This window comes from Aulonocara stuartgranti (assembly GCF_965226115.1).
Source record: "Aulonocara stuartgranti genome assembly, chromosome: 10".
Classification (NCBI taxonomy): Eukaryota; Metazoa; Chordata; class Actinopteri; order Cichliformes; family Cichlidae; genus Aulonocara; species Aulonocara stuartgranti.
The window spans coordinates 14,855,908-14,876,374 of NC_138946.1; the positions used below are offsets into that span (position 1 = coordinate 14,855,908).

The 20,467-nt window shown below is 40.3% G+C and overlaps 2 protein-coding genes across 2 annotated transcripts; both read left to right on the top strand.

Annotated features, from left to right (window-relative positions):
- Positions 1–647: 647 nt before the first annotated feature.
- On the top strand, positions 648–12,980 carry ubtd2 (ubiquitin domain containing 2). The gene is made up of 3 exons (XM_082548316.1): positions 648–1,173; positions 5,634–5,870; positions 11,579–12,980. Exons 1-3 carry the CDS (start codon positions 897–899, stop codon positions 12,076–12,078), a joined length of 1,014 nt encoding a protein of 337 aa, XP_082404442.1. The 5' UTR covers positions 648–896; the 3' UTR covers positions 12,079–12,980.
- Positions 12,981–16,019: 3,039 nt separating this feature from the next.
- il12bb (interleukin 12B, b) lies at positions 16,020–19,342 on the top strand. The gene is made up of 9 exons (XM_082547829.1): positions 16,020–16,109; positions 16,630–16,723; positions 16,812–16,913; positions 17,101–17,277; positions 17,960–18,065; positions 18,165–18,334; positions 18,468–18,628; positions 18,734–18,852; positions 18,980–19,342. Exons 2-9 carry the CDS (start codon positions 16,630–16,632, stop codon positions 19,005–19,007), a joined length of 957 nt encoding a protein of 318 aa, XP_082403955.1. The 5' UTR covers positions 16,020–16,109; the 3' UTR covers positions 19,008–19,342.
- Positions 19,343–20,467: the final 1,125 nt, after the last annotated feature.

A 20,467-nucleotide genomic window follows, 5' to 3' on the forward strand; every position in this document is an offset into this window, starting at 1 on the left:
CTAGCTGCTGATGTGAGGCGAAGTGGACGAATTTGGAAGTGGTCATCCTTTTTCATTATTCCATCCACTTTATGCAATGTACCAGTACCACTGACAGCAAAACAGCCACATAGCATAATGCTACCACCACCAGGCTTGACGCCTGGTAGAGTGTTGTTAGGTTTGAAAGCCTCACCTTTACTCCTGTAGTACTTCTGTACCACTTTCCTATTTGGAAAAAGAATTGATCAAAGAAATCATAACCATGATGAGTGTATACAAACTTCTGACTGCAACTGCTTTCATTATGCTCTGTAGGGTAAAATCCAGTTTGTGTACAACTTAAGAAATCTAAAATGTGTGTCTAAAACACCAAACTAGTTTCACTAATGAAAGCCTCCCATGCAGGAAGAAGAGCAGAGTAGAGTAAAAAAAAAAAAAAAAAACGTGCAACACAAAATCAACAATATTTTGTGCATTAAAACTAAAAAAAAATATATTGAATAATAAAATTAAATAGAGTGGAAATTAGAATATAATAGGCAGCACAGCTGAATGAATGAGAACATAATAAATAATAATAATAGAGGGTGAACATTTTGATGTGACTGCTGATGTGCAGCAAACAGCTTCTCATAAAACATGATATGAGATGTGTCAAAATGCATTAACATCACTAGAGTCCAAAGTCCAAAGCAAACATTTCATACCCTAAAGATTATCTTTTGTTTTCTTTTGTTTTGCACGGTGCACTTCTCCTTTGTTCTCTGTCCTTTGTCTATATCTCTTCCTCCTTCGGCCCCTCTCTTTCTCTCCTTCATTCCTACCTCGGTCACCTTGCTACGACGTGAACCTCTCTCAGACCTTCTTGCGCCGCCGAAAAACACGAAGAAGATCATGCCTGCTGAGCTCAGTCTATGCTGAGAGAAGGAGGGAAGGAGGACGCAAGGAGAAAGGGAAAGACGGGAGGAAACGAGGAGGAAGGAGAGGACAGGAGGGAGGAAGGGAGAAAGGGAGGGGAGGGGGGAAGAGAGAGAGAAAAACGAGACAGGGGTAGTGGATGTAGCTGTAGCTGTGGGCCGGGGGGTGAGCTACCTAGCCCGGGCTGCTCTGCTGAAACATCCATGGGTGGCTGTGTCGGGAGCCACCACGACTCTTCGGGCAGCTTAAACGAGAACTCGGACGGCACTGGAGGTAACTTGCGGGGCTTGTCGACGTCTTTTATTGGCCACAAGCTTGCATTTCTTTTTTCCTTTTTTTTTACGAAGGGCTTCCTCCAGGCTCCCTGCATGTTGTCCTGACTGGAGGTCTTCTTCCCTTCCTTTTAATATCCGAGCCAGACAGAGCCGAAGACAGACAGCAGTCCTGCCGGGTGTCTCCTTCCATGCACCTGGCCTTAAAACGGCAAACGACGCCTCGTCTGCTCTCTACTTTACAAAGTGGGAAACATTGACTGTGCCAGTCTGCCTCCCTTTGTTCTTTGGTGTTGACTAAGCTAGCCGGCTAAAACGTAGCTAGTTAGCTTGCTAGCTTTCTGCATAACAAATATGGGTCACAGGCAGCAATGGCATGCAAGGGGAGCGCTCAGGCGTGATTCAGTGTGATTTCAGATTTGAATTATGCCCAGATTCTCTGCACAACTTGAAGTTACTGACAGCTCGAGTAGGGGTGCACATATGGCAGCTGCTGATCTTGTCTTATATTTATCATTATTATTATTATTGATTGTTTTCGTTGTGAGCGAGGTGTCGGGTCATGCTGTGTCCTGAAAAGTGGTCGGAAGAGTGGAGGAGGTGTCAAAACTGTAGCTTTATGACTAAAAGCGAAACTTAAAGTGTGAGCAAAAAGTGATATATCGCACAAAACTGCAAGGTAAAGGTTAGTTTTATTTACTGAGCAATAAATGGAGTTGCATGCAGTCCCAAAGCATAGTAGGGATGACAGCTCGAGCAGTGAGAAATTGAGTGCGACACTGTCTATGAATGCATGCTGTAGTACATATTCCCTTTATTAGATAGTTTACGTTGGTGATATGGATAGGGTGCACAGTGAAAGAAGGGTGCTTTGTCAACTATAAAAGCTCTGGGTGGGGTTTAAGGGGAATTGTTGCGTTTAAATGGTGTGAATCTTAAAAAAAAAAGAGGGGGGGGGGGAGAGCCCCTTCTTGTAGTTTGAGGTGTTGTACACAACTTCCTTAGTGTTGTTTCCTGGTTTGTCTGATCTGAAAATGAGTTCTGCTCATAGCCAGTGAGTTATTTTAATTACAGAGCGGTAAATACAGTTGGTCATGTGGGTGGGGGGTGGAGACTTAGAGATGCTGAGATAAAACTTGGTTTCCTTTATTCATTCCCTCGTTGCCTCTGCTTCTGTCTTTGCCAGTTTTCAGGCTTCCTCCCTGACTAGATATTGGGTATGAACAGCAGCGGTATCTGTAAAATGTGGAGGATCAAGAGACGATGCAGCGTTAAACGGATGCAGACAAGCAAGCAGGAACAACGCAGTTCAGTTCAACATAGGCACATTTATGTGTCACTAAATCAGATCTCGTAGGCAGGTTTACATTGCAGAAATTTCTATGTTAAATTGTTGTACATACCGGCCTACATAAATCCTTCCTGAATGACACCCAAGTAGGTTACTGTTTAAAGATATACGTGAATTATTGGCTGACAGACGATGTGGAAAGCAGGCTAATGAAGACTTATGGACAGAGTCATGCAGACAAGTTCATAACATGAGAGCATATCCGCAGGAATTCAGGCATGCACTGCTAGAAAATGATTACAGCTAAATGACGCACTAAAATGCTTTTATGTTCCTGATGTTACTGATTGTTTGGTACTTTTGCTAATGTTTTGTATAATCACATAAAATTGTTTAAAGAGCCTGTCCAATGAAAACTGGCACAGTTATATTTTCCTCTAAAGATAAATCAGGAACAAAAAAAGCAATTCAACTTCGTAGTTGAGCATTTCCGCCTTGGAACTGCTTTGTACCTGTGTTGGGTCTGGCGCCCCTCTAAGAAACTGGAGCTAGAGCCAAAGAAGAATCCTGACTATTGTAATATATAGTACTTAAGCGAGTCTTAAGCCACTTTTAACAAAAGAAGGAATGACTGTAAGGCCGTCGGATCTCCATCTGTCCATATTTGCAATCAAGTATAAGCATTTGACATTGTCACACTAAAGGCTCATGCTACCCCTTTACCATAACTTTTCTAATCAGGGTCCAAAATGAACAACCTTCTAATGTAGTTAGTTTCAGTTTGCCAAATAAATGTAAACGAGTATCGAGCTCAGGGTCACGGGAGAGGTGGATCAATCGTACCCAGTGGTCAAGTTCCCAGTCTATTCCAGGACTATCACAGTTGACAGCCAGCCATTCCTGCTCACATTGATGCCTATGTGCAATTAAGAGTCACAAGTTAACCCAGAGCACTTCAGCGTTAACTGCTGTACCACTGTGCTACCAAAATAATTGTGGGTTGCTTTTTTCCCTACTCACTTACATGTGTTCTGGTTCTGAGTTTGATAAGCACACGCTCATGGCTCAAACCAATGCGTGATTTAGACTTCTGTGGGAAATCTATGTGGTAACTTACGACATAACTGGAAAGTCCTTTTAACCATACACCATAACCTTCTACATAACCCAACGCAGCCCACAGCACCTTGAATGGCGTGGAAGGTTGAAACGCAGGGTTACGAGGAGTTTCCAGTTAATACGTAGAATTCCCACAGAAGTCAAAATCACGCGTTACGCAGAGCCTACAGACACCTTTTCAGACCGTCACTTACATGTTGTAGCTGTGTACTGTCGTCAGGGGCCAGTGTCACAAACAGCCCTTTTTTGTGCTGTTCTCAATACAGATCAACAAAGGCCTGAAGCAAAATTAAATGTTAAAAATAACAATAAGTGTTCACTTTTCAACTAAGCTATACATAGCATCTTAGACACCAGTCTACGTGCTGTTGGGTCATTGGAAGACTGAAGGGGAGTACTTTTGCTTTGGTTGTGTACCCCTTTGCTCTGTGTAGGTAAACAGGCACAAACGTAGTACTATAAAGCAAGCGTCGCACAGCTGCTGTCTGAGCTATTGACTCCCTCCCTGACATTTTTCTTCTGTCCTTTACCATGTAAGCAATCATTAACACTAGTCAATGAGCAGATGATTAGGACTTTATGGGCTGTGTGAAGAAGTGGATAATTGAGATAAAGAGCCTACAGTTTAAGAGGGTTAAGTTGATTAAATGGTTAAGCATCCAGGATTTTTACTTTTATGTTTGATTAGTAAGTTAATTAATCATTTAACGATTCACAAGAATTTGGCTTCAGTTTTGCTCTGGGCTCTTCTTTATTCAGCATAAATCTTTGTCACTTTGCTGGTGGATATTGTTTGTTTTGTTTTTAGTGTATTCCAGTTTTCTTGCCTGGTGAGTCAAAAAGTTAATTTGAAGCACAGTTTCTAACGCTGTTGAACTCAATCCATAAAATATATTTCAACTATGATACATCAACATGTACTAAACCTTGTGCAGTTCACTATTCTTCAGAATAATTTTCACATTGAGCACCTATGTATGAATTTCATTGGCACTGGGAAGTGGTTTACAGTATTTGAGAAGAGTTGAAGGTCAGCACCAGGAGAGGAACTTTAATGTATGTTTATCTGTGTTGCTATCTGTTTACTGTACAGCTGCTGCATTGTTTTCCTCCTCCCTGAAATATCAAAGGCTAAACCTGTCCAACTAGGTCCCCCTCAACCTACTAAACGCTGTGTACTGTAACCTGTCTAATGAGCTTATTTCAAACGGGAAGTCTTTTCAGCAAGTTCAAGCAAGTATTAAAAGTAGCACGGCTAGAGGCTTGTCTTACTAAAGTCAGTTGAAGGTTGGTGTTATTCGACTTTGCCACATGATCATCAGGGTTCGTGTATACCAGCAGGTGTAACTCAACACCTTGATCCATCAGCTTGCTCGCACCTCCCTGTCTGTGTTGTGTATTCAAACATACACGCTGTCCTGTGTGTCGGCCCCTTCGGCGGTGATCCAGATGGTGTTACTCACCTGCCTTCACGCTGCAGCCGGAGGGCTGTTAGATGCTAGAACCGTAACCATTTAATTGGGTTTAGTACCAATACATTTTTAGCTTCACTTTGTCTAAATGCTTCATTTAGACCTTATATTATAGTGTAGGCCCATTTTTAATTGACAATTGAATCATGCTTGTGTTTATGAGCAAAGCTGAAAGTCTTGTTTTGTTTCCAGTGAATCCTAACTTTTGTTATGCCTGCTTCCTCCTTACTCATAATCTCTACTTCTCATTTTTATCTTCTGTGGATTTCCCATCTTTTCTCATCTTGGATCCCACATCTGTCTACTTTCTCTTCCCTACATCCAAATTGCTTTAGTTTGTCTTCTTTCCTTTTCTTGGTATTTCCCCTTTACTCCTTCTTCTCTTTGTTGCTTCCTCCGTTTATTCCCATTTTGGTTCACACCTTTGATTCCTCTTTCCCTCCCTCACTTTTATGAGAGTCTTTTTCAATATTTCTGTTTGGTTCTTCAATTTTCAGTCTGCGTCAGTCTTCCTGTTTTTATTAGTTGCATTTTCTCTCTAAATCCCCCCTTTCCTCTCCCTCTCTTTGCCGCTCCCAGTGGCTCTAGGGCGTAACCAGCCCCTGAAGAGAGAGCGGCCTAAATGGAAAAGTGACTACCCGATGACTGAAGGCCAGCTGCGCAGCAAAAGAGATGAGTTCTGGGATACGGCGCCAGCTTTCGAAGGCCGGAAGGAGATCTGGGATGCGCTGCGGGCTGCGGCCAGCGCCTTTGAGAGCAATGACCACCTGCTGGCTCAGGCAATCCTTGACGGAGCCAGCATCACACTGCCACATGGTAACACACATTTCCACAGTGATGGGTCTAGTTGACAAGTCATAGATTTTGCTTTATTTTCTGAAAAATAGCTGTAATGGGACACTGAAATGTCAAAGTCAAAATCTCCCCTTCGAATACTCACGATACAGAGCTTTTACTTCATGCCACCTGTCAGCATTCAGTACCACACGCAGCTACTAAATAGTAGCTCTTCAATGTAAAGAGGTTAAATTTACATAGAACAGAGAAGCAAAGGGAGGCTGCTTCCCCAGGAAGTGTCTTTAGATTGCCCTCTGATAAGTTTCATAAACAGGAAGCAAACTTTGCCACATATTACTGAAGCATTTTGTTTATGTAAGTGCCTTCTTTGCTGTCCTTGTTAAAGTCACAGACTACAATTGACATTTTAGTGAACATGGAAGTAAATAGAGCGATTATAAAGCATCAATATAATTCAGCCTGCTATAAAAGAACCTCTTAGTGATTTTCAGTGACCACATTTTAGAGTTTAGGCTTTAGCTGCGAGGAAGTGCTGCAGAAGTAACCCATAAATAATAAATAAGGGGCATGTTCTTGCTCTGCTGAAAGGAGGAAGTAATAAGTCACCTAAGTATGCCAAAGAGTTCAAAACACAAGAGCATTCTCTTAGAACAAATCTATAAAATATATGTGGCTCAAATTCAGGAAGCCCAAATCCAAGCTGTTATAATAAGCTGCTGCAGTAGGCTCTCTACGTGTGGATGTATCGTTCTTTATTGTTCCCAATTCTTCAAACTTCACAAAAATAATACAGTTCTGTGCAGAATCCCTCATTTCTTTATATTTTACTTGAAAAATGGGAAATAGATGCAGAGTTGTTGAAACATGCAAACATACAGAGAAATACAGGGCACAAGGCAAAAACAGAGTTTGTATAATTCTACCAAGCTTGGAAGGGAATATTATTTTTAAGCATAGCCTGAACTTTAATAAGCAAGCTTTCTTGTAATTTCTTTAAGTAGTTTTCAGGAATAGTTTCTTGGAGGACATTAAAAGCCCTTCTTTAGATGTTTGCTCCCCCTTGGTCTGTTGTATGTCAACGTGATCCCACAATGTTAATAATGTTCAGAGTTCTGGGTCTCTGGTGAGGCCAATCCATGATGCATTATAGCCCATTCTGCCAGTTGCTTGGTGAAATTGGTTCCAAAGAGGGTGTTGCACCAAAAACATTCTGGTGATTGCTTTGGTCACCAGCAGATTGGAACAGTTACCTGTATTTTCTGTGGAAAACACCAATTTGGCTGCAAACACAGTCAAGCAGTAGTGAAACACTGACTGGAAACGATGGTTTGCTGCAGTGAAGAGGCAGAGCTTTTACTTTGAAGACGGATGCTGTCCCATTTCTGGTTTCTTCTCACAGTTTCACTACTGTTTGGAGACCACAGGAAGGGACCGAAGCAGTCGCAATGAGGTTTTTGCCAGCTGGTCTGGGACATTTTTCGAATTTTTCCCCTAGCGACCAGTGGTTGCTAAGTGGTCACTGACCTACCTCTCGGCCTTAGGTAACTGGGGCCTTATTAAGTTGATGATGGTTAGTGGTCACCTGACTGCAAAACCTGTATATGTATATTTTAAGTACCATTAAGAACCTCATGTCAGTGCCTTACAATGTCTACTTGATTCCTCTCAGTAGTTTGGCTAGGTCAGATCAGGTCCTGCTGGGCTGCAGCTGTGGATTCTCTAGACCTGACATCATTGTTTCACTCTACCAGCAGTGCAGTGCAGAGAGTAGACACAACACTTAAATATTTTCACCACTCACACATTTACATTTTCTCAGTCAGTCATGCAAAGCATTGATTTCAAATTTCTTTCACCATTCTGCCCTTGTTCACCAGGACACTTTTGGTCTTCCAGTACTGCTTTACACTTAAACTGAGCAGCATACAGGAATCAGAACTGACATTCCTAAATGTTTTCATCACATTTAATACATCACATGTTGTACAATTGGGATAGAGGGAAAGATGGATGGATTCTTAACTGGTCCCACAAGGGAAATGACTGTGTTCTGTGCAGCAGAATAAAGGCAAGTTTGCTTAAATCTTTTGGCTATGTGTGGTTGGCTGTGAAGTCTGTTTAATAGGTTTTAAGAAACAAATTGAAGTTGCGTTTTGTTTGATGTGAAAAGGCTTATCTTGAACATCAGGCCACCATTCTAGGTCTGCAGCAAAGGAAACGCATGAGAAAGAAACAACACATTCACAAATTTAAAGCAATTTTATTATGTCCAACATCCTAGTTATCACTCTTAGCAAGTTAAATATTAAGAAATCCAGAGTACAGCTGAGGCTGACGAAGCCATCATTAGTTTTACACACACGTGTTGATGTTGCTAAAGAAAAGCCAGGGTATTTTTGTGACACCAGAATAAAACAATCGCTGTAATCTGTAGGATTCGCTTTATTCCTGTCTTTTCAGTAGCTGTTTACATTTAGTCTGCACCAGCATGGTAAAAAGAAAATGTTTGCTCACTATGGGACCAAACAGCGATCCTCAAAAATCCTTTAAAATTGCATTACCATTACTAGCTGAGACTTTGTTGGTGCCATTCAGGAAATGGATTAGTTTCTCCAAATCCCCACTTAATTCATAATGGAGACTTTTATTGTATTAGAGATGCATCATCTGATGGGTTCCCCTTTCACTGTTTTTTTTTTTTTTTTTTTTTTCTTAAAGAGTTTAAGTTTTTTGTTTTGGTTGTTGTTGTTTTTTGTTTGCTTTTTTTAAGAAAAAAAAAGGTTGAAAACAAATTTTGTGGTCATTGAAAGTTGCTCTGTGAACACTGAAATGAGATTCAAGTCTTTGTCTTTAGAAAACATAAGGAAATTATAGAGCATCTTTTCTGGAGCCATTTGCTGTCATTAGCCATTCATCCATCCATTTTGTGCTGCTCATCTGTCTTGAGGTATCAGGGGCATGAGGCCAACTCTTTAAGCACTTATGGAGACACTGAGTTGTTACAAAGCCATCCCAGAAACTACATCTCTCCAACATCTTTCCTGGGTCTCCACCAGGAGTAAAAACACCTCACCTAGGAGGCGTCCATGAGACAACCTTGTCAGATTCCGAGACAACCTTGTCAGATTCCCAAACAACCTCATCCAGCTCCTGTTGTGGAGGAGTAGCGGCTTTACTCTTATCTCCTCCTGAATGGCCAAGCTCCTCATCCATAGGGAGACAAGCCACAATTCGGAGGAACCTAATTCCTCACACAATCTTATTCTTTTGGGCACAGCTTGTGACCATAGGTGAAGGTATTGTCACTACGGCAGGCCAGTACAGCATTCTGTATCTCATTGTGCAGCTCTAGTGACAATAAAGGCATTCTATTCTATCTGCATCACTACCAGTACCACCTGAATCCATCTGTTAGTCTCCCAGTCTACTTTCCGCTCACTCTGTGATACCCAGGTCTTCCAGCTGAGTCCAGCCATGTAGATTCTCATCCTGTCCACTTCACACACTTCTTACAAGAGTGAAAGTTGGAGGTCATCATTCAATTAAGCCAACATTGCCACATAATCTACAACAGCAGATCCTGATACCACTAATCTCAAAACCCTTCACCCCTTGGCTGTGCCTAGAAATTTTGTCCATCAAAGTTATGAATAGACTCTTTAACAAAGGGCAACCTTGGTAGATTCCAGCTCAGGATCCAGTCTGATTTACCGTGGGTAACACAAACCAAGCTCTTACCACACTTGGCAGGCCAAATAGCCCATAATAATGGGCTAATACCGCATACTCCCAAAGCACCCCTCAAACGACATCCCGAGGGATGCGGTCATTTGATTTTTCCAAGTCCATAAAATGCATGTAGGCTGGTTGGGCAAATTCCCACGCAGTTTTGAATATCCTTGTAAGGATGGAAGGATTTATGGATTCACATCACTTATATTTTCATCCTTTAAAATTCAAAACGTGTTGGGGGGGATATGCAGCACAGCAAGCACTTCAACAACATGTTTCTTTGCTTTTGTCATAAGATTCATTCTTTAAAATTTGGTACAAGGCTAATTCCACCTTGTGGGTGGAATTTGTTTTTGTTTTGATGAAATGCCACAACCAAAAGCATCAGTACCATCTGGAATACATTGGTGTTCTGCAGCTGAAAAATAAATAGCTGTTGAAGGGAAAAAAATCAAAGGAAGATCCTTTCCAGATCCTGTTTATACATTTTCATTGAGCCATGTTAAAACTAATATTTATCTTAGCCTTTTGTGATGCTGGCTATCACTACTTCTTCATATTGTGCGCTCTCTGTTGTCCCACATAGAAGGAGCCTAAATAAACAACTGTTTAGTTGGTGTGCTGAAATATCGGAGGTAGGACAGCTCAACTGTAGATTTATTTGCTCAAATTTATATTTATTTTATGTACCTGATAAAAGCAGAGAGCTATAAAATATTTAAACATGCTCACCAATTATTTATGTAGACTCCTGCACAATATATAATAGTGTGGTTGTGGTTGAAATAATTGCTGCACTTTCGTTTTGTGGTGGTTTTTGGTGATTGCTGCTACGCAGTGGGCTACACGTGCCAGAAACCAGCCTTTTTGCCACCTTATTCCTTCACAATTACATGAACTCTGCACTTTTCTTGAAGGCAAGAGTTACTTTCATGTCCTCACCGAGGCCAAAGTTGTCATCATCTAGAGAGTAGCGAGAACTTTTCTGGGCTTCTGCTAACTCATCTCGGTTTTGGTTACAGGAAAACTCACTGCTACTCTCGGGTGCATCGTGCTTCGGTTTAAGTCATAAAACAGCGCAACAGCAGCAAGGTGACCTTTTTTTTTAAAAATGTCATTTAGAAGAAACTGTGGTCAGGCGGTCTTCTCACTTTTGTGGGGAGAGTTTTTCATCTTTTTGGATGTCATCATCAACTTAATCTTCTGTTTTTGTTAATCCACAATAAATATGACCTTTTAGTTTTTTGGTATGAAAAGTAGTCACTTTGAATTATTTTGCAGGGTATGTATCTGTCAGGAATCCCCCTCGTGAACAGAATGGCTTACATTTTTACTCGTGGACACAACCTCTTCAGTATGCTATAATTCCCACTTTCTGTCCACCAACTCTTTTATTGTCAGAGTCTGAATCACAGAAATTACATAATGTTTCGTTATGTTTTAGTCCAAGATGAGACTTTCCCTTTTCTCCTGCTTCCACAGTCTGTCCCCCTACAATCTTTATTTTCTATTTGTATGACTCTCATTTCTCCATTTCATATTAATCCAGGGTATTATGAAGCCTAGTTCAGGTTTTGGCTTTGTTGAATGGGAAAAAATGTTTTAACTTTCACTTTATTACAAATGACTAATAGATTTCTTTAAACAGAAAGTATTCCATCTCATGCACAGCAAGGTGTATATATATCTATATATTAGAACTTTTTTGTTTAGACAAGTAGTCCATGAAGAGTTACGAAAAGGAAAAATTAGAAATGACCCTCCTGTTCACTTTAGTGTTTTATGGCTCTGCATTGGAAGCTCCGAGTTAATCATTTACCGAGCTCTTACACTTCTGTTTATATTGTAATGTGATTTATTGACAGTGGCAATTCCTGCAAACCATAATCTGTAGCTTTCATTTGATTTATTAACCAAATTAATATTTAGATTTATTTATTTATTTTTTAATACCGGTATATTGAATTAATTGGTTATATTCTCCGTTCTTCCAGGAGCTCTAACTGAATGCTACGATGAATTGGGGAATCGATACCAGCTGCCAGTCTACTGCCTCTCTCCCCCCGTCAACATGATCGAGGAACGCTCCGATGAGCCCGACGGTTCAGATCCTGACTCCGGAACCACCGACCCGTCCTTGGGCAGCGCCGGTGAGCCTGGCACAGGAGGGGAATGCCAGCTTCGGCTTCGCCTCTCCACGGGTCGCGACCTCCGGCTGGCAGTCCGTTCCACGGACACAGTAGGCATAATGAAGCGGCGTCTACAAAGTCAGGAGGGCGTGCCTGCCGCAACGCAACGCTGGTTTTTCTCAGGGCGGCCCCTGACAGACAGACTGCGCTTGGACCAACTCAACATCTCAAGAGACTATGTAGTGCAGGTCATCCTCAGCCAGCGACCACCACCAGAGCCTGAAACTACACCAGAAACATCAGGGCCAGTGGCAGCAGAAGAAGTAGCCGCACTGCCACAAGAGCCCACGCCGGAGGAGGATTGATGCTCCCAAACTGGCAGCCTGGAACGGGGCATACCAGTGATGTGATAGTATAAAAGTTGGAGGATAACAAGGGACACAAAAGAAGCTGATTTCTCTTCTCTTCTCTTCTCTTTTCTCTTCTCAGACATTTTTTGCTGAGAACTTTGTTTGGGCTGATATTAGGCATCTGCTGGAGCATAAGGACTCTTGGATTGAGAAAAGACTAATCCTTTTGGTTTTTACACATTGAAATTTTGACCTTTTTTGAAGTCTTTTTAACTGTTCCTATGGAAACCAAACAGCAAAAAGAGAACTTTGTCAGATGGCTAAAATGGGTTTTCTTAGCAACACTGATATTTGAATGTTTCTGTGTTTCAGTTTCTATTCAAGTTCTGCTCTTTGGCAAAGCTGGTTCAGCACAGAGAATTCTTCGTATAAGGCGACAGGGTTACGCGTGTACTTTCACAGCATATGTTTTCAATTTAGACATTTCAAAAAGACACTTAACAGTACTGAGAGTTATTCAGAAATTCTTCATTTAAATACATGATAGTAAATCAGTCAAGAATGCTTGCGTCAGGGGATAAAGTCGGTATACAAACAGCCATAAAGGAAGTTTGGTGTAGTTGGTTAGCAAGCAGATGTGTTCTCCCTCTTGAGGCACTCAGAGGACATGACTGGATGCTTTACCAAGCTGCTGCTGCTGGATCATATTCTTTATTTCACTCTGCTTCACTGAACAATCAGATTAATCATGTTATAAGTAGTCAGCCTGTGCGTGAGAGTGCGTGTGAATAAGTGTGTGTGCGTGTGCGGATGTTCATATATGATCAGGACACAACCACCACTCATTCATGTGGTGAAAAGGATGGACATCAGAAACACAGTTGCATATTTTGATTAAAGAATGTTTTTAATGAAAACTAGTCATTGTTTGTTTTCTTCGATCTCTCTTTCAGAATTTCATATTTCGATGAAGACTTGGGACATACTGGACTGATATGCCACAATACTTACACTTGCTACAACTCTGGGATTGCCTTTTAATAAGGTTTATGACTTGCTTAGTTTTTCCACTTCTTGCGTTTTAATTAAGGTGACTTCCTCACTCATTTTCTTTGCTTAATACATTACAAATATTACACGTCAAATGGTCTCACAATGTAATTGTTTGTAGATTGCATAGTATTGTGTAAATGGCCTGTATTTGTAAGGACCCCAAAGCGCTTTACACTACATTCAGTCACACACATTCACACACTGGTGATGGCAAGCTACATTGTAGTCACAGCCGCTTTGGGGCGCACTGACAGAGGCGAGGCTGCCAAACACTGGCACCACCGGGCCCTCTGACCACCACCAGTAGGCAACGGGTGAAGTGTCTTTCGCAAGGACACAACGACCAAGACTGTCAGAGCCGGGGCTCGAGCCAGCAACCTTCCAATTACAAGACGAACTGCCAACTCTTGAGCCACTATCACCCCTTGTGTATTCCCATGCACATAGCGTCATTTTAAAGTTACAAATAGGAAAAAATTATCTTGTATTTTGTGGCTAATATTGAAAGGAAAGGTTAAGGCTAAGGGCAAAAATTAACTTTCTTTCTTTTTACTTGGTAAAATGAGCTGTGTGACATCCTCAATACCATTTTAAGCCTGAGTACTGAATTTACACATCATCACCTCCTATAAGTGTAATATTTTGCATCAGTTTTAATTTGAACAAAACCCTCAGAATGGTTTTAAAATGTCAAAACAACAACATTTGGCTTGTCTAATTTGTTTGGGCCTTTGGACAGGTGCTGTAGCCATTTCCATTATAAATGTCAGGCTAAAATAATCGCCTCCTGGCTTCAGTCACAAGGCAAGTCAAGTTGGCTTTATTGTCACTTCAACCATATACAATTTAACAGTACACAGTGAGGCGAAACAACGTTCCTCCAGGAACCAAGGTGCTACATGCAACATAAATTTACAACATAAATTAACAAAAAACACTAAACTAGCTAACTAAGAGGCCTAGTTAGCTGGCTAGCAGAGACAAGAACTAAGAGGCCTAGTTAGCTGGCTAGCAGAGACAAGAGGTCTCCATAATAATGTAATATAAGCTCCCAGAGCATTGTTTTTGTGCTGATGTTAATGCCGCGGGTGTTTTTGGAATTTTGCAAATTCTAAATCATATCTACAAATATAACAGCAGAGCACTACTGACTCTTACACACACACATGTGCCTCAGCAACATCCCCCACATGCTCTGTAATTTCACGTGGTCAACCACTTTGCGGCTAAGTTGCTGTGCTTCCTAAATGTTTCCACTTTGCAATAATACCAGCTGATTGAGGGAAGCAATTTCACAAAATGACTTGTTACAAAGGTGGCAGCCTGTCACAGCGCCACACTTGAATCCAGTTAGCTCATTAGAACAACTCATTTTTTCACGAATGTAAAGGCAGACTGCTTGGCTTGATGGTTTTATGCTCTGCGGGACTGATAACACCTAAATTTAAGAGGGACTGTTTCTGTCCTTTGTTGTGTGATTACAATTCAGTAATGTGTCTTATCAATCTTTAAAAAACTAAAATGTAGGATTCCCCAAAAGATCAAATTATAATTTCAGGATCTGACACTGATATATCCATGATAATCTAATCTGTTTTATCTGTCTAGTCTCTTTAACAGGAATAATACAGCACACTTAACAGCATAATACACACTAAGTTTTTCCTGTAGTCTCTTTTCTCTATAATTTCAACATCATTGTTTAAGCCCATTCATTTAGTCCTGGCAGAAACTGGAAGTTTTCTTGAAAAACCCAATTACGCAAGCATTGATTAATTGGATTTGTTTTTGAAAGAAGTGCTGCTAAGCGGCATTCCCACCTTGACAAAGACATACCTGCTATCATTCAGCTGGTATGAGGAAGGAATGCCAGCTGCCTCTCCACAATTCCTATAAAATACAAAGGAAGTTAAAGAGTTGATAAGCCACTTGTTTAATATTGAGAAAAGTCGCACCGTGCACACACACACACACACACACAGGGAAGTGGATGTGGTGTAAGGTTAGTATGATATGACATTTTCAGTCCCCATAGAATACGAAATAGGATAGTGGTGGGGAAAAACCTTTTACTTAATTGAAGTGAGGGTCCAAGCAAGGAAATTGCATTTCCTTTCAAAACAGCATAAAACACACTCCCCTTGAGTCATCTGTTGCCTTTTTTTTTTTTAAATAAACAAAGGTTAATCAAAAGAAACCCCTATACCTATGTGTATTTATAGGAAAGGGTCTACGAGTTGTCATTACAGGTGCAACCACACAGGCATGCTTAAATGTTAGTGGTTATTTTGGAAAGAAAACGCTCTGCAGGTAACTTCCCAGATGTATACGTAAAAAAAAAAAGAAAATGCAACAGTGATTTTTCCATTTGGTCATTGCGTTTACAAAACTCATTCAGATAATCCTGTTTTGTTTTTTTGTTTTGTTTATAATCTGGGTTTTCTCCTTTATTTCGTTCCTGATGATTGTGTTCTCTTGACGCATTCTGTGGAAGCGTCCTTTTTCTTGTTCTTCTTTAGAAGTCCCATGACGGCTTTCTAGATTACCTGCTCCACTTTCAGTGGCGTATAACCATATTTAAACATTTTAGGGGTTGCAGTTCTGTTTTACAGAAGTTTCTGTATCATTAGTTGGCCTTACTTCCCCCCCAAAGTGGTTAGTGTGATCACACAATCATCAGATTACAGCATGGATTTTGTACCGAATGAATTGTCGTCTTCAACACAGCTAAATTAATCAAGCTTAACAAAAGAGGAGAGCCGGGTGGAAAGCTAGTGGTAATCCATTTATTTTGATCATTCATTAAATTTCCTTTCATGTGCAGTGTGGTCCATTGTCATCGTCATCATTGGTCAGGTATTAAAGAGTTCCTCTTTTGAGTGGGGATTTCTCAGCCTGACGTATAAATGCAGCTGCAGCTGCTGCCTTTACACAGACAAACACTGCTTACTGCATCTGGTTCCAGTGTGAAATTTTGAATCAAGTTTTGCAGGGTAAGATCTATTATATTCCATCTGATTGTCACAGATATTCAGGAGGAGGAATAATCTGCTCACTTTGGGTTATGTAAAAATCAAAAATTTAGGTATCTTGAAGTATGTTTAAAACTTCTTATATAATTGAAAACACTTTGAAAATGCTGTTGTACTGGTTCCCAAATTTGAGTTCTCATCCTTTGAAGGGTCAAAAAGGTTTTAGGAGGAACTATCTGATTTTTTTTTTATATACTATTTCATTTGATATCTTCTAAAAAAAATTTATTAGATTTATTTTTTTAATTTTTACTAAACTAACAGATAGTTAAACTAAGGATATTTTCTCTGTAATTTTATTTGATTTTAATTAGTTTTCCAAGTTCACAATTCTTTTGTTGTTATTTTATTTTAGTTATCACTGCTTTGATTTAAAGGGTTAATTTTGTACTTGAGTATTTCACTTTTTTCAAGGTTTAAAAAGAAATATTTTTATTTGTTTATGTAAAAGAGTCCCATCACTTCCTTTCTTTTGTTACAGATGCATACATTTTTGCTCATGGTTGTGTGGGCTATACTGAGTGGCGCCCGCTCTGACACCCAGCAAGCAGATGTCGAGACACTCATGGATAATGGTATCTCCTTGTCTTTGAATATTCCTCCATGTTTTCATTTTTGTTTTTATTTCACCAACAGTAAAATCAATTTTTTTGCTTTACCTAGTTGTGGTCCTGAGGGTGCCCTCTTTTACGGGTAGCATGGTTCACGTTCCTTTGACCTGCGGAGAAGCTTTTCAGAATGAGCCTGTGTTTTGGAAGAAAAATGGTAACGCAGCTTTTAATTCAATTCATTTTACTTATGTAAAGAAAAAGTCAAAGTCACAAGAACTTTCTTTTGCTTGTTTGCTCTATAGCTCATCAAGCTTTTGTTTATCCAGACGTCAAACTTTCCCGTTTGTCTCTTTATGGCTTTTTATGACCACATTGTAACAATGAACATGTCCGTGTCTCAGGTCAGGAGCTCAATCCTCCTCTGCAGGGGAACCAAGTCCAGGTCCTGGTGGAGGAGATGAAAGGAGGGAACTACACTTGCCACCTCAGTCCAAGTGGAGAATACCTGAACCACACTATGATCTTAATCCAGCTTAATCCAGACAACAGAACAGTCATATTGGAAAACAGAGAAGGAGGTAAGTTGAAAAAAAAAGAAAGAAGGAAGGAAAGGAGCAAAGGCAAAGAAAGAAGTGAAACGAGTAGGGGAGGGAGAACAAAGAAGGCATGCATGAAGGGAAAAGGGCAAAGAGCAGATTTTCTTTGACTGGATTTAGCCTCAGGCTTTCTCTGAAGAAGAAATGGTATTGATGGGACTGAACAGCTAAGATGATGGTCAGATAGGGATTTAGGATAAGAAGAAAAAAAATAGGGAAAGGGTGTAAGGGTGGGGTTCCAGAGCAGAAAACAGAAACTGGATCAAAGGATCACCATTAGTAGTGTCAAAGGAATTTTAATAGAGAAGATGAGGGAAAAGAACAACACAGTGAGCAGGCTTTATATTAGGCCCATCATCACATTGTTAGTGCTCATGTTTCTCCATAAGGTTTCAGCTTTGTAAATCTCAAACATTAAGTTTCTGCAGTTTTGTGCTATGAGGCAATGTTTTCCTGTGATGGAACAAAACCTTAAAGTTGAAGAGGCAGCTACAAAGCTTTTTTTCTCGTTTACAGCAATTATATCAATGCCCTGAGTGATTTATTTGTGTTTACTCGATGGGATCTAGAAGAACAATGAAACACTACAAGTGTAAGCTACACTGTTCATAAGAACATTAAACAAAAGAGAGGGAGGGGACTGACAGTAATTCTGTTGCTCCAGGTCACATCCACTGCTCGGCACCAAACTATACAGGATTCTTTCACTGCTCCTGGAAAAGAACAGCGCTCAGATCTGATGCCAGTGTGGTTTTGGTTAAGGCTGAACGGTAAGGACAAAGACAATGCATAGCATACTTTGGTTGGGTGCTGGTGTGGAGGAGGTGCTCTAGATAGTATTTTAACATCAACTTATATTTATATTCCAGTTTTACCGAAGATATCCCCTGTGAGCTGGATGCTGATGCATCAGGGGTTCGCTGCCAGGATGCCCACTGCCCATACAAAGAGGAGCAACATCGCATTTCCTTCACCGTTTACATACGCAGCCATGCTCGTTTGGAGACCTACACAAAGTCTTTCTACCTGAGAGAAATCGGTAAGTTTGTTTTTGTGTATTTTAGCGTATGAAAAGTAACTTTCTTAGTCATCGTGCCGTGATTTCCTCTCTCCATTCTCTTTCTTTTTTAACCTTTGCCCACCTCATTTCTCTCCCTCCCAACTCAATAAAGTGAGACCATCAAAACTCCCTAACCTGCACATCAGTGATGGGAAGGTGTTCAGCTGGGACTACCCTGATACTTGGGAGAAACCCTGCAGCTTCTTTGGCCTACAGTTTGAGGTCAAGCTGGTGCACAGTGGACATCCCTGCAACAGTGACAATCAAATAATTGTAATTAATACACGTACATCTATACACCAGATTCATATCTCTTTGCTGATGTCCAGTTTAGTCGAGGTTTCTTTGTCTTTATTAAGTCGCCTCTTCTTTGTGCAGAATATCACCACTGATACAACCAAATATGAGGTTGGCGTTAAGACCAAGAAGTATGTTTTCTGTGTGCGAGCTCAGGACAAGTTCACCAGAGGGCCGTGGAGCCACTGGAGTCAGTGCACGTAAGTGTATTGATTTTTATTTATTTATTTTTTGCTAATTCTGTTCCTGTGCAAGGATTCACACTATTTACAAATCATTGTATACTGACTGATCCAATCTATACTGTTTTGTTCTTTTTACCAACAGAGTGAACAAACATAACGTGGCATGCTAAGCGTTAGCCGCTGGACTCTGCTGCCGCACCAGAAAGAGGAAAACAGTTTTTAAAAATATTGTAATTCAGAAGGAAAAAAAAAATGGTCTAATACATTTTTTCAAGTGATGCACAACATATGAAGCTGTGCTTCAGGAGTGAATGTATACCTGTACAGTATTTATTCATCCCTCTTCATCCCCATTCGTTATGTCTGTGGAACTACAGAACAATGTTACAATAATGATTTGTACTGTGATTGAAATGAATTAGTATTTCCTTCATGCCCTTTTTAACTTATTTATATCTGTTCAGAATGTTTCTCAACATTTTATAATAAATTAATGAACATGTCAGTTTATTGTATTTTCTTTCATTTTATAACAGGGCATCTCAAAATGTATTTGAATCCCATGGGTTATCTATAGTAATGACGAGTTTATTTTGAGTGCAGAACATACAAAAGATGAAAAATGCACTGACAAACTAGAAAAAACACAAAATCATAAAACTAAAGTACTTGTACATATTTGCATATTTTATATTCTGATATTGTGCGAGTTGCATGTGTATTCACTCATCATGTGGCTACGCGAGACAAAAATAGGTAATAACAATGACAACAGTAGGAAAATAATAGTCAGTAATAATACTGAAAAAATATTTATGACATTAGGGGGCGATCATGGCTGTGGGGTGATCGTGGCTCAAGAGTTGGGAGTTTGCCTTGTAATCGGAAGGTTGCCGCTTCGAGCCCCGGCTTGGACAGTCTCGGTCGTTGTGTCCTTGGGCAAGACACTTCACCCGTTACCTACTGGTGGTGGTCAGAGGGCCCGGTGGCGCCAGTGTCCTGCAGCCTCGCCTCTGTCAGTGCGCCCAGGGTGGCTGTGGCTACAATGTAGCTTGCCATCACCAGTGTGTGAATGTGTGTGTGAATGGGTGGATGACTGGATGTGTAAAGCGCTATATAAATACAGGCCATTTACTATTTAAATGAAGGGGAGGCACTAGAAACCATGGTGTTTTGGGAGGTGCCATTATTGGCCAGGTCGTTAGTGTCTACGTTCTTTATTCAATGAATTATCTTTTATCTTTTATGGTGTTCGTGGTGTACAAGTTATGAACAGGAAGTAATGAAATGTTTCTAACTGTAAAAGATTAACTCGTTTTTAACTACCTCAGGAATGTAGAACAGTACAAGCAAGCGAGGTACAAAAAAAGGTTTATTTTCCTATTTACAGCCACAATTTTGTCGATGAAATGAAGAAAACACACAAAAAAGGCAGAGCTCAAGAAATGAAAAGAAACTGAATTTCCAGGGACTGCTTGACATATCATATAGCTTATGTTTCCAGAGCTTCAGCTTCATAAAATGAGGCCCACCTTAATAAGTAGTGAAATGTGTAAAAACCCACTTTAGTTACAAAAGAGAAAAAAACAAAACACACAATTAAAAAAATGTGCTATCCAGTTCTTGTATT